Source organism: Varroa destructor, unplaced genomic scaffold (genome assembly GCF_002443255.2).
Source record: "Varroa destructor unplaced genomic scaffold, Vdes_3.0 BEIS01000001.1, whole genome shotgun sequence".
In the NCBI taxonomy this organism is placed as follows: Eukaryota; Metazoa; Arthropoda; class Arachnida; order Mesostigmata; family Varroidae; genus Varroa; species Varroa destructor.
In genome coordinates, this window is record NW_019211454.1 from 3,254,820 (window position 1) to 3,271,476 (window position 16,657).

A 16,657-nucleotide genomic window follows, 5' to 3' on the forward strand; every position below is an offset into this window, starting at 1 on the left:
CAGAGCTTTTTGCAACTAGCTTTTTTTAAATGATTTCAAACTGTTAGATAGTATATGATCTGTTTTTTGGTGATATCATGACGCGCTAGTCTTGCTCGACTTTCGCAATAATTTCATCGACTTTTTTGAAGCTGGTCGACTACTACGGAAAGCATCTTTGGTATAGAAATGTTCGAAACGAAAACGACAGGACAATCTTTAGGTCATTTCTTCCGATAGCACATCTTGACCATAAACAGCAGCACAAGTTTTTATGGGCTTGGCCAGCATTTGTACATTTATTGTGATAAAATTGTAAAATATAACGAATTTTTGCAGAAACTTTACTTCATCTTCAAGGCGCTCTATCTGAAGTCTGAATAAAGGTTTAGGCTCATCGCATTTGGGATAAATGACTTGGAAGCATAGAGCAGGAAAAAATTGAATAATACATATATTGGGACAATCATTATATGTATTATTTACTATTTAGTACAAAGTTATTTTCTTATGATAAACAAAGATTGACTGACTTTGCTTTTCTGTAAGCTTTTTCTATTAATTACAAGAGAGGGCCTGACAGACCTAAGTTGTGGAGCATTCTAGGCCGAAGATTAGAAAAAGAAAAAATAACTAGATCATTTTTTTAAAGTCTTAACTACTGGAATTAAGCAAGCATTTAAATTAGTTCCGTGAGTTTACAACTCCAAAACCGAAAGTGTCGTACTCTATCAAGCATTTATTAATTATTGCGTTCTTTGGAAAATATGTTTACATATATGTAGCATCCTTTTATTTTTTTATCCTACTCATATCTGTTTATTTCGTTTGATGGTCTTAAACATGCTGCACTTGACAGCTCTTTGGTTTCGTCGTCGAAGTATAAAAGTAATAGCAGGCAATAACAAATTATTACAGGTCTATAATAGACTGAACTTGCAGAGTATTTTAGGCAATACAATTGCCCTGTGTGAGTTCAAAATCGTCCATATATTTTAAATACAAGGTTACAGCTGTTACGGCATATGTTCGTAGAATATCTAGGAGCATTTTCGTTTTCCAAAGCTTGAACAAATCACTCGCCATTCTACCCATCACTGCACACAACCCGCTTTCAAAATAAGTGAGACGGACCACCGGGATTTATTTTGTGCACAAAAAGGCACGACACCTAAATATTCGTTAATTTTGTTGCCTCTGTCTCCAGGTTTCTGTTAGGCTTGGTAGGAAGTCTCTTCACAATGTTACCGACAATCGGACTCCGCAAAAACTTCTACTGAGCACCCGTTGTTGGCTCCGCCTGAAGGTGCTGCAGGAGGTCAGCGAGGTTAGCCACCTCCTGCTGACTAGTGTCATACTCTTTTTTCGTACTTATTTGCTTGCTGACGATTTCCTATGTAGAATTAAAACAAACAAAGAGCAATGCCGTCGTACTTATAGAAACAGAGGTCTTTTCGCCTGTAGATGAACCCTCACGGAAATGGAGCACTATCCGCTATTAGTAGAAAAAGCAACCGACAGACCACTGTGAATTAACGATAAATAACTATACAGCTTTTTTCTATTGTGCAGCGAAATAAAGTAGATATCATTCGTTTGCAAAGCCGTTTCGCACAACTAAAGTCGATAGAATTATTGTGAAAAGTGTCCTCCTGTAGAAAGGAGTCAGGGATGGGCGATTTACTCATAGGAGCTTAGGCGGGCGCGGTAATAGTCCAATACGTAATAGACATATTAATAGCTGCAAGCCATCGAGAAAATACAGGCAAATAAATCGTGTCCCTCACTGTATATTCTTACTCAAAATCTCCGACGTAATGATATATTTGATATTTTATTCGTTCTGGTTCTATTTTTAATCGAAGAGTAGGATATACAGTTGGCAGATACTTGCCTTTTTAATTTTTTTTCCTTTTTTTTTGTTAAAAGTAAAATAATGGATATAAACATTAAGTTTTCAAATGGAATAGCACCTACATCTAATTCGCTTTTCGCCTTCTTATACGCATCGCATATTCGTCGTTTCTGTTCCGTTAATCCAGACATTGATTGCTCGTAGCCTTTGTCAGCTGAATATCTGCAATGAATATGTTGTTACACGTTATTAAGTTACAAGATTCTATCACTAGTATATTTCTCGCCTTGATTTAAACGATTGGCATTCAAGACATAAGAACTGCTTTGGATGTACTTGAGTTTGAATAAGCGAAGAAAGGTATGATTCAAAAAAGGCCACTCGTATTGCATCCCGTTAGAACTTACCTTTTGCTGACCTTCTCCTAAATATAGGCATTTCAGGCAAGCTCAAGGGTGAAGACGAGATCCATTATAGCAAAGTATATAAAATTTTCCCTGGGAACCCTCAATACTTAATAAAAGACGATTTGTTTCAGAGCGCATAAGTCATATATCAAAGATGTAGTTCTAACAGACAGACAAACAAAATAACATAGTAATGCTGTATATAGAGCTGTAGAAATGAATGTTCGCATTAATAATTATATCTTAGCTTTTATTCGTTTTGGGCACTATGAAGCCTGTAAAAAAGAATTGCTTAGGCTACCCTTTCATAAATTTTGTGTTGCTTTAGCTTTTTTTTTTTTGTTAGACTTTAGATTTTTTCATTGCATTAATCTAATTATAAAAAATGCGCCTATAAGGTTTTACATTATAACTTATGGTGTATAGGTCGTATCTGCTTTAATAGCTTCCGAGCTGTCCGATGGTGCTACCAGAATACTAATATATATTCTGTTCGGGTCACGGACATTTTAGTCCAGACATCATTTTAGTCTGACTTCGGGCTGGTAGAGGTAGGTGTGTAAGGTGGTAAATCTCGTTGGCATCACTTCTCATTCGTCCTTCTCCTAGATGAGAAAGTTACCGAAAGAAGTTGAGACAGGTGTGCCATATACCACGAGGTCTATACAGCTGACAATATTACCCAGAAATGGCTAACTGGGTCCATAAGTTGCTGTCGATGCGGAGGCTTAGACGGTCAAGGCTCCGGGAAGAGATCAGAAGTCGCTGCTTCAAGTCTCGTCAATGAAACATACCACACAACCTGTGTGAGTGAAAAAAGTTATTTGTATAAATGGTCTTATGGGCCTAAAGAACGTGCTTCACTCGTCTTCGACGAGGATCGCCGCAAACCACTTTGAAAAAAGATAATTGTTAGATGAGCCAATATCTCTTACTCACAGGATCTTCATTGCAGGGTGTAAAATATCTTGGGTCACTTGGCAGTTTGGAATCTGTAAAATTCACTTCTTTTTCGCCCAGCATACGCATCCCTATACCCAAAATTATGAGTAAAATCTTGTGGTCCTACCACAACAGTGATAACGGCCTTGTACAGCCAGAAAACCATTCCAACGGTATAGCACACTTCATAACGAAACGAAAACAAAGAAGATTTACTGTTTAACTTAAGAACAGAGTAGTTCAAATCAAATTTTATGTATGTTCTACATACTTACGTCCAACCGGATAAAGGTGTTTGATCCTAAGACCTTTTTATTTCTATCAATTATTCCTCGACGAGATGAACCGTTTAGAAACACTGTTCAAATAATTGATCCTAAAATCTCAAGTGAAATTTCGTTACGATAGATACCAGTTAGAAGAAAATGGAAGTATCGCTAGCGAAAGAAGAACGAATCTGAAGCCGCTTCCTATTGTTACACAACTAAATGAGTTGAAGTTTGTTTAGTGTTTAGAGCAACCGTAGTTCTTCTACAGGCGCTTCTACAGGCGTGAAAGCACGAAACGTAATATAAACCTGCATCAGAAGAAGGCCAAACGGCGAAATATATTTTTAGATGTTTCACTATTATTTATATCATTATTATTAAAAAAAAGATTTTTCTGGTATTTCTGAGAGTTCACGACTTGAGCAATATAACCGAGCGCTAATTGAAAGCCTACAAGCTCACCTTTCAATTATAACAAGCTGTCTTGTGTACATGTTGACAACGATCTCCTGGCACTTGCGGGTTTGCTCAAGCGTCTCAAGCCTACAGCTGAGTTCTAACATGACGCTGTTGATCTTTCTTATGTCTTTCTTTATCTGTGACGCTTTACGGCTCCTCCCACACAGGAACCAACATATCCACTCACAGCAACGGATCATGTTGAAATTGCTCCTAGCTTATCAAGCAAATCGACGGGTAGGCTGTTTGCTGTTTTCCATGTCTGTTCGATACAGAGCCATACAGGTACGAAATTTAATAATCAAATAGGTCGCGTGCAACATTGGCAAATATTTTATAAAATTCAAAACGACAATCGATTGTAAAATTATCTCATGTAAATAGAATGCCCCGCACAATATTTCTTTGTAATTTCTTAATGCGTCGGCTACGCATGTTTCAAGAGTGAATATATTAACCAATTATTATACAACAAATTTAAAAAAAAAGCGAGAAAAGTTGCACTGTTAACTCGAAACTTAGGCGAGATGTCGGAACTTTTGCCAACGGGCAGCTTGGTTTCATGTAAACATGTTGTGCATATATGTGTATCAGAACGTTCGATTTGTTTTCGAACTATGCCGTCCTCTTACTGCGATGATCTAGAGGAGACAACATACAGCGGCCGTCATGTGCATGTTGACTGCACGTATTGATTGTTTCCTTGCGGGAGTAAGTACGACCGCTTGCTTATAGCCCATCGGCGACTAATTCGAATAGACTTCACAGGAGTATAGAAGCTTTGTGTTAAAGCTTGCAGTGTATAATTAGAAGAGAAAGTTAAATTGATTTCCGTAACGTTTTTACATTTTTCTGAAAGCTACAATAACGGATATTCGAGAGCGGTGTCTGATATGGGATTTAAGAACATTGCCAGCAGCTTATATTATCAAAATGTAAAAGAAAAACTATATAGTATATAGAAAAAGGATGACTAGAGGTGTCTCTTATGCACGTGAACTAGTGGTCAATTAAATTGTTTTGAAAATTATTCCTAGAGATTTATATACTTAAATGTACCACCGAACCTTATGCGATCGAAAATCTACGTTTAATTAAATGAAGACAATAACTTTGTTCAACGCTTGACCATTTTGAGTAAGCGTAGTCGGAATAGGTGTGGAAGAAGTAACGGTCCATTCCAATATAATTTCATAAGTCGAAAGCTATGGCGTGCTTAAAAAATAGAAAAACCTTTATATTACAGATATTGCTATAACATAGAAGAAAGAAAATGTGTGTTGTGTGATCCATTCCTAGCATCCAGACACGTCATAGAATTCCAAATACGGTAGAACAGAAATAAGGATAATCCCTTTTATAATGCTGTAGACTCATTACCTTCTATTTGCCAAATCATGGCATTGATGAATGAACTTATTGGTAAATAATTCGGGCTTTACGAGTGGTACGCCATTACGTGTTCCATCAGACGGCGAGCACCACATGTATCTACGATCAGCAAATAGATAAGTAACCCACTAAGCCATTACGAAGGAAGAAGTGAACATCTACAGAAACAAGCGATGATTCTGCTAATGCGGGTTTTTGCAAGTGAGAGATGCATTTTTTATAAAATTTACTTTTGTATTGCTGGACCATATTCCACAGCTGCGAATTTGGTGGTCCAATGCGCCAATGGCTCGGAACATTTTTAAAGGCAGACAAGTATCTCGTAGTAAGCTGAACCATTTATTAAAGAAATTTACCTCTGCTGTCGTTATGTTACTTCACTTAGAATATCTCCTAAACTCTAACCTCACTGATTCGATCTAATACTATGCGAAATGGACAGGTGCTTCTTCAAGGCGGAGGCAATAGCTTTGAATACCTATTTGTCAATATGATACCATAATGCAAATCATTGACAAAAGAGCTCTATGGAGATTTGTTGGAGTAGATCGATCACACTCGAATTGACTTGTTGCTCGCCCTTAGTAACAGCTGTCATTTCCTTCTCACCACCTCTAGGACATCTTTTTTTTTTTTTTTTTTTTTTCTGTACTTGTAATTATACGAACTCAACAAAGCTATCGTTATATACGATATTCGTGATTACTGAAAGGTGAATAAAAAAAAATTTAACCACTTTCGTGTCAAATCGCAAAAACGTTGCACTTTTAATTAATAATAGAAAATCAGGTCAATCAAATTTTTGAAAAACCTAGCTATGGTAGGGCAATCCACCTTGAAAAATGTTGAGACTTTTGAACTAAAGCCTTTCTCGCCCTTCTCGTAATGACCTTCTCGACAATACTCCCAAAAGACACCGTTTGGTCAACAACTTGCCTTACTATCAACGAAACAAACCCTATTATTTGTCACACAAATGAAAGTGTACTCAAATCCATTAAGAGAAAGCTTCATTTGAAGCTCTGGCTGATAGCCTGAATTTTTTTCAATAAAAAGCTTTAGCTCTCGGGACGGTATTAATATAACTGAAGTAGTATGTAATCAAAATATAACTATATTAGTTTGGTATATAGGAAACGACGATTAAACCTCGCATGTCCCCCTTCCTCCTTACCTTCGCACTGCTTGTGAACTGTAAAAAAATTAAGGAACTCTGCATCGAAAACGATGCTAGCTATATAAATACTTTTAAATGAAACTACTTAGAAACAGAAACGACATAATTTATAGAGAAATATTTAAGGTTCATAATAATCAACAGAGTAAAGTTTGCAGCATATGTATATGTTTCTGTTTTATTTACATGTTAATAAATTGTTCTTGTACAATAAATAGAGGTTCATCATCATCATCATTATCGCCGTCGTCATAGTAATATGGTTGATAAAAAGCAAAGCGTCGAAGTCGTGTTGATCTTGCTAAGAAGCATCAGTTTCAGAAAAGACATAAATCTCGTTTGGCTCCTCTGTTGGCCTTCTCGATGCCTCCCGACCGTTAATCATCAAAAGAGTGTCGTCGTCGTCGTCGTCATCGATGTTTCTTAATTACTTAGAGTAATTAAATACGTTTGTCCGTCTTTAAATGTGATGAAATGGGAATCCAGATATAAAATGATGTACAGGTTTTGATGGAGGTCGTTTCTGTATGTGTGGGTCTGTTGTGTTTATGTGAAAAATAAATAACGCTGAATTTTTTTAGATGAGTGGTTTGAAGTTCGATGAAGATAAATAGTGAAGTAACATGATTGATGAATAGCAGCAGTGTCTAGAGGATAACAATACGTCAGATTTGACGTAAGAATTAATAGGCCCCCAGATATTCCTTGCACCATCAATTGATGATCACCGCCGGGTTGCGGTTTAAGTTTAAAGTCGTAAACATTAAATTGTTTATACACGATAACACGACGAAAGTTGTTTGCATGGATGGATGACATGCTCGCCTACCCGGTAGCTAGGATTGTCAGACACAACTAGTCCTTCTATTCAGAACAAGGATTCAGTCTTCGTCTTGGGTTCGATGTCTCAAACCGTGTCATCCCTCTGTTGATGGTGCGCTAAAAAGTTTATACCAGTAACTACTCTGCTTCTACATCTTATTGACCTCAACCCACATTTTATCACTCACCAGTGCTTGATCAGCGATAACTCGCGATTGGCTATCAGCAGTCTGCTTGCTCGCCTGCTGCGAAGGTTACTACCGGATAAATATTTATTGACCACTCGATCCGTGGAAAAACGTGTCTGCTCAGAAAACGATAATCTGCTTCATCCAGTCCGCGAACCTGGTGATTCTGGTGTAGACGCCGGGCTGATTAGGCACAGCGCAACCGATTCCCCAGGAAATAATGCCAATCAGATTCCATGCTCCACTGTCCTCATCGCGAAGTACAAGCGGGCCCCCGGAATCGCCTTCACACGAGTCTTTGCCTCCAGCGGAAAGACCGGCACAGATGAAAATGTCTGGAATATCTTCAATAAAACCGGCCTTCCTGTACATTCTTTCGCACTCCTTGTTAGTAATGATCGGCACTTGAACCTTTTGCAGGATTGACGGCAGTGGTCCATCCTCGTAAAGACGTCCCCAGCCAGTAACTACGGCACTTTGTCCAACGTACGTTTCATTGCCATCGGCAATGCAAATTGGCACAATATTATCGGCAAACGACACTGGTTCATAGAATCGCATAAGCGCTAAATCGTATTCAAAAGTGTGCGCGTCAAACTTCGGATGCGTAGCAACAATTTGAACTCGTCGTTCGATATGACCTAGAGGTTCCTTATCATGCCCACTCAGATCATATTCGCCTAGCCGTAACAAGATATCGTTCGGCGAGACGTTGTGTACGCAATGGGCTGCTGATACCGCCCAATATTCATTTAGAAGAGCGGCACCACACTTATGCACAAACGTGTTTTTCTTGAATTGCCGTAGGGAGATCATCCAGGGCCATTTACCGAACCGTGTCAGATCACCGCCAACGATGCGACCCGACGCGAACGACTTGGGCCGTCCACAGATCGCTCTAATCGGATCGTATTCAGTGGTCGTCTCAGACATCAACGTAGTAGTATCAGCTAGTGGCACGGGACTTGACGTTGTTGTCGTCTCTTTAACGTCCATAGGCTCTGGACAAGGTGAGGTACTGGCTTCAGTGGTTGGAATCCTCGATGAGGCGGGCGTTTCGGTTGATGCTACCGTTAGCTCTACGGGGGAAATTGTCTCTGGAACAGATGTGATTGTTGTTTCTGTATTGGCTGCCGTAGTTGTTGATCCAGCTAAGATTGTGGTCTCTTCATTAGTCGGCGCGGTTGTCGTCGTGTGATATGCTGGTACATCTCCCTTAGTAGAAGCGACCGCTGATGTTATGATCTGGTCAGCGCTAGCTTCAAATGTGAACGTCACTGTTGATGCAGGAAAATGGTCTGTACTGCTGGCAAGGCCAATGACGGTTGTTGTAGGGGGCGCAGAATCGGTAGACTCTCTCGTGCTGATTGCTTCTGCTTCGACAACTTTCGGATCCGTCACAGGCTCTTGTTCAGTCGCTATTTCAGGCTGTTCGGTTGTTGTCGTAGGCTTATCTTTCGGAGGAAATCGGATAGGGTACCGGGTTGAAAAGATGCGTGTCGTGCCTTCTTCCGCTTCCGTTGTGACATCAATAGAATTCTCCTCGTGTGACACCATCGTTGTTGTTGTTGCTTTTGTTGTCGTTGTCGTTGTCGTCATCGTGGCAGGCACATCAGTTAGAAAACTAGCGGCGGAAGTTGTCAACTCCGTTGGCGGCATTGTTGTAATGGGGGTTAATGTTGTCGTTGGCTGAGTAAATTCTTTCGTTGACCTCGGCGTCATTTCGCTTCCGGTCGGCTGTAGAGTTGTTTTCATCGCAACTACGCTTGGCACTGTTTCCGAAGTAGGTATAGTATTTGAAGGGTGGCGAGTTGTCGTTGCCGGAGAGGCAGCTGTGGTCAGGATGGCTTCAGCTGTTGCCAAGGTGGGGTGTCCATGCTTATCAGCCTCGTCAGCGATGATCCATGTTGGCTTGCCGGTCGGCACCTCGGTAATGGCCATCGTAGTCACTGCCTCCGTCGGCCGCGGCCGAACCGTCGGTGATATCGTTGTCCCCTTTAGAGGGTAATCTGGTTTTTTGTGATGATTGTTGACAACGATTGGCCTTCGCTGCGTTGTTGGCGGCACAATCGGAAACAGCGTTGGCACAGCAGGAGGGATCGTTGGTCGAGGTGTTGGATCGCGTGGAAACTGGACCTCAACAACGGGAGGTCGTGCTGTCATCGTATGTTTAACAACTTGAGCTTCGACTGGGTCCAGAGTCGTTTGCTGATGTAATGGAGCTGGCCGGCGAATAGGAGCGTCCAGATGATTCGAAGGCGGGTTATGCGCCATCGGTGGCATTCGGTTTGGTGGCTGAATGCCGTCCGGTAGTTTGCAGCAGCTTCCATAATAGAAACGATCTCGGCAGAACGTGATGTGCGTACCGTTCAAATTTAAGCAGTCCCAAGCGAACATACATACGCCTTCTTCACCAGTTCGCTCATGACCGCAAGGGTTCGGCTGGATTACGCGGCTAGCACCGAACTTGACATGGTCAAGACCGTCGACTATGGCGGTCAGGCCAATAGCAACGATTATGACAGGGGTAAGATGAGCCGCTGTTGCACGCATATTAGCGGCACCGACGGCCAGCGGCAGCCACAGCAGCAGCACCGGTGAGGATCGAATAGGCCCTCGACGGCCAAACTCAGGACAAATCTAGTAGCGAGCACACATGGCGCAACAATCGATGAACTGGACGACGAAGCCTGAAAGATAGACAAAGAGAACCACAAAGACAGAACACAGGATGAGACGACTAGTTAGAGGTAAGCGATCGACGTTGTTTCTATCACCGAAAGTGTCAGCGACCACAATAGCTCTTGCACTTCATCCTCATCTTTTTCGTTCAACTGTGTGATCCTTCCGTCTGAATCCGTTTCTGTGTCTACCTACCTTAAGTGTATAGGTGTGCTTGTATATGCATTATTCCTTGTACCGTCTGTGCTCGCGCGAATTTTTACGCATATACATCCAGCTATCTTATTGCGCTGTTCCAATGGTACGTCGATTGCGAGAGGTTTCTGAGAAAACTGGGAGAAAATGAAGACGAGAGAGACAAATGAAAGAAAGGCAGAAAAAAGTCGCCGCCGCCGCCGCTGCTGATGCTGCTATCTCCAGCAGACAGGAATTGCAGGCGGCCCCATTATCTGGAATGGAGTCAATAACCTAGAGGGTTAACCGAACAGCGGTTCCCGGCTCCCGTTGGCCCGCTCGCCCATCTCTGTCTCTTCTTTGCTCCGTCTAATACGTCTGTCTATCGGTCTGTGTGCTCGTCTGTCCCGATCTAGCACTATCCGTGTATTTGAATATACCGCGCGAAGTCCGAAACGCACCAGGACAGAACGAACGAGCCTCTAACAAAAACAATAACAATACGTGTTGACAATTCGTCGATTTTCGGAACATCTTACCGCAAAGCAAGCACACCGCTAGGCGCACGTCGAACGTTGCGAAAACAGCCTCAGACAGCTCCCGCCTAGCGTCGCATGACGCAGCGGTACCGCCAGATGGCCTTATCGCTGGCATCACTAGCGTTGTTCCAGAAAATTACAACGAGCGCTTGAAACAGCTAGCTAAAGATCTTGCTTCTTCGTTTTTTCTCCGTCTCTTATTTATACTTTCGCAGTAATGGTGGCGATGACGACAGCAGGAGCTGGAACGACACCATTCTGTTTTTTATGTTGCACAGAGACGCGCCTACCTTTCCGTGTGTCTATTTGTATATGTCTGTGTGCGTTTGTTCCGGAGCTGTTATATTTTTTCGCATTGTTTAGTGAACGGGAGTAAGTAAGGCGGTCGTGGCCCTACGACAGCAAAAAAGTGAATGGAGTTACAGTAGTGGATCGCGGCACAGAGCCTCATGGTGCATTAAGCTCTTGTTGGTGTCGCTGACGGCTATCGAGAGGACACAAACGCTCACATTAGTATAGATGCACACTTCAAAGAGAATCGTCACGGTCACTTCGGCCGAATAACGACGAAGAAAAAAGAAGCAGACGAAATAGCGTGGCTTGTGAAACAGCGCAAAAGGTGCAGTAAGCAAAAAACAGAGGTCGATGATGTTCAACTGGGTCGCGCACGCTATGGGACACTGTGCAGTGAACGCTAATAGAAAACAACTCTATTCAACGTACCGTCTAATAAGAGTGTTAATATATGGCAATAGAATGGTGAAAAGCTAAAAAACTTCTATCGGAGTAGTAATCTGGTTTTAACGGTGAAGATGACAATAGTAGATTGCTTTACTAGAATAGCGCATCAATTTTATCGAATTAATGCACTTTGTCACAATCGAGTTGTTATCGTTTATCCTAGCAAAAAGCAGATAACTGTTGTTAGAGTAGCAACAAAACGTCCGCGTAAAGGCACAATGGCAACGTGCTTACCTACTAAACTTAAGAACATATGACGTGACCTAAGTTTGAGATTGGACGTAAACACGCCAGGCTGCATGAAGACATATCTCATCTTTGAAACGATGCTTACCCGCGATAGCCGGCGTAAAATTCAGAACATTTATGGTACATCTGACACCGTTTTTAATCAGCATCGTGTGTTTCGTTGCCAGAAAGAACTAAACCCGATCGATAGGCAGCCATAAAGGTAGCTGTCATTGTTATTTCTTTGTACAACTGTAGATTCGATCTACAGTTGATCTCACAGAAATCTGACGATTCTTCTTTGTAGTGTAGTTTTAGAGCATTTAAAGAGCCTTTTCAATTGGAAACGGATAATTACCTTAACTCCTCTACTAATTTTCCCAAAAATTACCATGATTATATTGACTGAGTACTTGTATCCTCACTCGCCAGATCATTATCAAATCGTTGTGTGGAAAAATAGGGATTATTTTTTATCTATATATGGGCAACGTGAAGTAGTTGTAGCTTCCAATGTATTTTTCCAAAGCTGAACGACTGAATAAACAAATCCCATCGTAATTTTGATACCGCTATTAATAATTTTAAGCTGATGCTAGCTGATGTTGAGCTGCCAGTACGCTGATAAACTTGATTTACAAGGAACGACCTATGGAATAGCGTTTTTGCTTAGTACAATCCGTACAAAAGGTCACCTGGTTTCACACTTCACTTGTTACCGTAAGCCCACGGGTAACGCTTACCGTCCTTCAAGGTGTTATTAGGCGAAAACACCGGTGGCCCTTCACTTCGTAAATCCTGGGTAAGACTTTCCGCAGGACCCATCCTGCTTCCGTTATTTGTCAAAGAAAAATTCTGGGACGACGCCTGAGTTGTTCTGAGTCAGCCGGCACATAGCTAATATGATGTTAACCGCGACTGTGGAGCCAGCGCCGACCCTCCAGCTGTTTCTTTCCTTTCGAAGTGGAAGCTTCCCAGTTTCGTCAGCTTTTTCTTTCTTCAGTAAAAGTGACTTTAGTCGGTTACTGACCCAGAGGAGACAGCCAAGTACCTGCTGTGCCAGCATTGGGGACAGGCTAAACCCGGGACTAGTGGCGCTCGGCCAATGCGAAACCAAATCATCAATTTGGCTGGAATTTCGACGACTGAAGATTGCAAACAACGCGGCCCGCCATCCGTTTCGAGGGGTGAAAGTTATGACATTATCATCAACGGGAACAGCAGACTTGGAATCAGATTGCCGCAGCATCGGAAACGAATTACCGTTAGTCTCTAGTAATGATCCTAGCAGCAATAAAACCTAACATTGCTGCCATTCAGCGGACTTGCATCAAGGACGAGTACACGAAAAAGTGCACGTTAGCATAGGAAACAGGAAATCGAGAATGGATTAAGTACTATTACAGTAGAAGATAGCACCGCTAAAATAATGATTATACGTACACGATGTAGTAGATGTGAAGCAGTAGCAGTGGCTGAACAGAAGTGATTGATCCTTCGTGACAAGAGAAATGGTGTCAAACGTCACTCGGGTAATGTTTCTTGCGTCGCAACAGCAACTACTGTAGAATGTAATCCGTTAAAAATCCGTTGATTGGTAGGACACCATAGTTGATATAGCGATGCAAAGATCCACGTACCGCTCGTAACTTCTCGGCTAGCAAAAGCTGCCCAACACACGTCGTCACTGTCACGTCCAGCAGTGGTCTCAACACGTAGCAAAAACGGTATGTCGTATAATAATATCGACGCAACACGAACGACCAATCAACGAACTCAGGAATGACAGCAACGGGAGACAACAGCTTCCGAGGAGTAGAGCGATAGCTTCTGCGCGTATTCAACAAAAGCACACAAGCTTTTAAGATGGTCTAGGCAAGGGTAACAAGTTGAGCAGCGGGCTGGAAACTTGTGGCGGGTTGTATTCTATTAGCATGAATACAAAAAAATGCACTCGCATTGGTGGAACTAATAAAGCGGAATTAATAGAAACAGTAATAATGATAGTTGCTAAGGGGTAATAGCGATAGCAGCTGGATGAGTAGATATGGCAAGAGGACGAGACACGAAGCGGTCGAACGCTAGCGTGCTAATAGCCGCGTCCCGGCCTGGACGAGGGAAGGGATATTGTCGGGGCTCCGATCCGGCGGAGAGCAGTGGTAAGCAGCGCTCGCTCGACCGACCACGGTGGGCACCACCGTCGCCACCGACGCCAATACTACAACTATTACTACGGCAAAGTTGCTGTTATTGCTACTATACGGCGGCGGCGGCGGCGGCGACGGCGGCGGCGGCGGCGGCAGCAGCAGCATGGACGAACAGAGAAGCTCTGCGCGGGTGAAAAAGAAAAGATGGCTGGTTGCTGTGTAGACTTCACACACATATATGAGCAGACATATAGACATCGATCAGCCGTTGGTGTTCACACGCGCATCGCCAGCGAGAAAGGCCTGTAAGACAGCAGCTGCCGAGGCTGGCGCAACAACTCGATGGAGCTGGGCAGAGCATAGCCCTCTTCTTTCCCGAAAAGGGGGTCACTATGCCACCGTCGTAACCACCACCAAGCTCGCCACCGCCGCCGCCGCCGCCGCCGCCGCCGAAGCTTTAGCCTCAGCAGCCGTTAGCAGCAACAGTGGCTTTGGCCGTAAGAACACGACTTTGCGATGTTGAAGAAATACCCCGGCGCCATAGATCGGGCCGCCACCGCCGCCGTTAGCGGATCCCCTTCAGTGCAGAGCGGCAACGGTAGTCCAGAAATGCTAAAGCGACAGAACGACACAAGCTTCAGAAGGTTGCCGTTAGCAGATTCCGAATCAGCTGCTTCTGGATGGAGCCAACACAACGCTGGATGAGGCCGAGAATTACACTTGAGCTTCGACGCATGGCGTTTGGCTGTTATATCACTTTATCTGTTCGCAGTAGTGATGCTGTTTCAGACGGTGCTTACACGCGGTTATTCATGTTGCACTTTGTGCTGCTAATGCTGCTAAGTGGGTCTATAGCGCTAGCTCTAGGCAGAGGCTCCATTGCCTTCTATTCCTCGTACTGACAACGATGGGATAACGACATGCGGTGATGGTGCAAGCGATGACGACTATGAACTCGACAACTTCAACACAATACCGCTCATTTCGAACCTCTGTGCGAACTATGCCTGACGAGTAAGAAGCGAACGAGAAAAACATAAGGGAATAAAAATCACAGACACAAATTTAACACAGTACCGCCTGGGCGGTCGCCCGCTGCGTTCGAAGATCGATATTCACGGTGACAGTAAAGCAAAATAGAATATCTATGAGACTGCTACGGGCTATCGTTGGTTTATCTGACAGATACGAGAGTTGTTAACAAGCCGATAACTGTTGGATACTGTGTACTAAGTAGAGGGTTGACTGGCTGGCATAACGGTACCGGATGAACTTCGAACACCACTCGATGACAAAAGGTGTATTCGCACTATAAAATTTCACCACGGAACATTGTACGGCGTTTCTGATTGGCAGGGCTCATAGACGGCCAGGCTACCGTACAAAACCAAAAAATACCCAGACTAAATAGGCAATCATGAATATAATGTTAAGCTGTAAAATAAAGACTCGAAATTTCCTCCTTTTTGCAATTGTCCTGAAGTGCGACGCTAACATATTCAGCCACTGTAAAAACTTCTCTGGCTGGTGAAAGTCGGAATTTACGTCACTCCGCTGTCCGGTTTATATTTTGTGTACGCGCAGCTGCTCTCTACTATTTAGCATGAGATGTTTCCGGAACTGCCCGAATGATAAGATCACCGATAGTTGGCACCCAGCGAAGAAATGGAACAGAATGATTGACACTTGCCAAATACCAACGTTACCATTGTTTCTTATATGCATTAACACACAACATAAATGCAAGTAGTATCTGTGTTTGACTGCCTCGGAACTGCGCACGTACATACAACAAATGTGACCGAGTCTAAGGGACAATAATTCTTCCAGCTGCTGCTGGTTTTTAACACCGTAGCAAAACCGGTACATATCGTCAAGCATAGCCCAACATGCATTACCGTCACCCACCGCCCGCGCAAATATCACACAAGCAATAATAACAGCCAACGTATCCCTTCCTAAAACAATCTCATCAGAACTATAACCGTAAACTACCCAAAACGGGCAGAGGTCAGATCGGGGGAATAGGTCGCAACGTTATATGCGCACCGTGTTGAACTCTTGCATACGTGACACGTCTCCTTTCGTCCGTTTGACGGTGAACCACTCACCGTCAGGAAAAAAATCTGTGCTTGCACGAATATTTTCTGTGCTCATTTTTTTTTGTGTCTTTCGGTTTGTTTGGCCATGTACTATGTCTATGCGAGTGTGTGTTTTAGTAGTCGAGGGAAGGGGGATGAATGCAAATGATTCCCAAGTATCAGCTGTCGTCACAGACGTACTAGTGGCGGCGGTGACGATGGTGGCAGCAGTAGCAGCAGTAGTTGTGGACTCGCTTTCAGATGAAAGCGAAAATGCTGCCCGACATCTGCGGGTCCGCTGACACATGGCAGGGTAAAAGTATATGCGATTTGTCGCGACGCTCGAATGAAACTATATATATATGTATATATATATATATATATATATATATATATAAGCACACCGACAAATATACACACACATACACAAATGGATGGATGGAGTTAGCAGCACATCGATAACAAGAGAGCCTTTCGATTGCAATCCCGGCGAAGCAGGTGAAAAAGTAGAGGACCCTTAAGCTCGAAAAGGTACTCGTCGCACCACGTGAGCAAAGCTTTTTGCCGACAGAAAT

The 16,657-nt window shown here is 43.0% G+C and overlaps 2 protein-coding genes across 20 annotated transcripts in view; both read right to left on the reverse strand.

Annotated features, from left to right (window-relative positions):
* Positions 1–663: 663 nt before the first annotated feature.
* On the reverse strand, positions 664–4,560 carry LOC111253837 (uncharacterized). 12 transcript variants are annotated; one of them, XR_015318225.1, is made up of 5 exons: positions 3,915–4,508; positions 3,596–3,760; positions 2,924–3,366; positions 1,957–2,347; positions 664–1,372 (listed from the first exon to the last, which is right to left on the reverse strand). XR_015318225.1 is itself a non-coding variant. In XM_022813930.2 (4 exons), the coding sequence occupies exons 2-4, from the start codon at positions 4,109–4,111 to the stop codon at positions 1,253–1,255; spliced, it is 417 nt and encodes a 138-aa protein (XP_022669665.1). In that variant the 5' UTR covers positions 4,112–4,173; positions 4,423–4,560; the 3' UTR covers positions 664–1,252. The 12 variants fall into 12 exon arrangements, 4 of the variants coding, with proteins under 4 accessions (XP_022669665.1, XP_086832572.1, XP_086832577.1 ...); XR_015318226.1 differs by having other exon boundaries at positions 2,924–3,043; positions 3,181–3,760; XR_015318231.1 differs by lacking the exon at positions 3,596–3,760 and having other exon boundaries at positions 2,924–3,043; positions 3,915–4,504.
* A 2,071-nt stretch (positions 4,561–6,631) lies between these two features.
* Positions 6,632–16,657, reverse strand: part of Np (serine protease notopleural) — a 29,617-nt gene continuing 19,591 nt past the window's right edge. For 4 of the 8 annotated variants that reach the window (XM_022813777.2, XM_086976332.1, XM_086976328.1 and 1 more), the window contains one exon: positions 6,632–10,180. In XM_022813777.2, coding sequence (XP_022669512.1) covers positions 7,611–10,043 — 2,433 coding nt within the window. In that variant the 5' untranslated portion in view covers positions 10,044–10,180 and the 3' untranslated portion in view covers positions 6,632–7,610. Of the gene's footprint in view, positions 10,181–10,367; positions 10,622–13,297; positions 14,065–16,657 lie in introns of those variants that run through there. The other 4 variants (XM_022813770.2, XM_086976326.1, XM_022813750.2 and 1 more) reach the window with 4 other exon arrangements.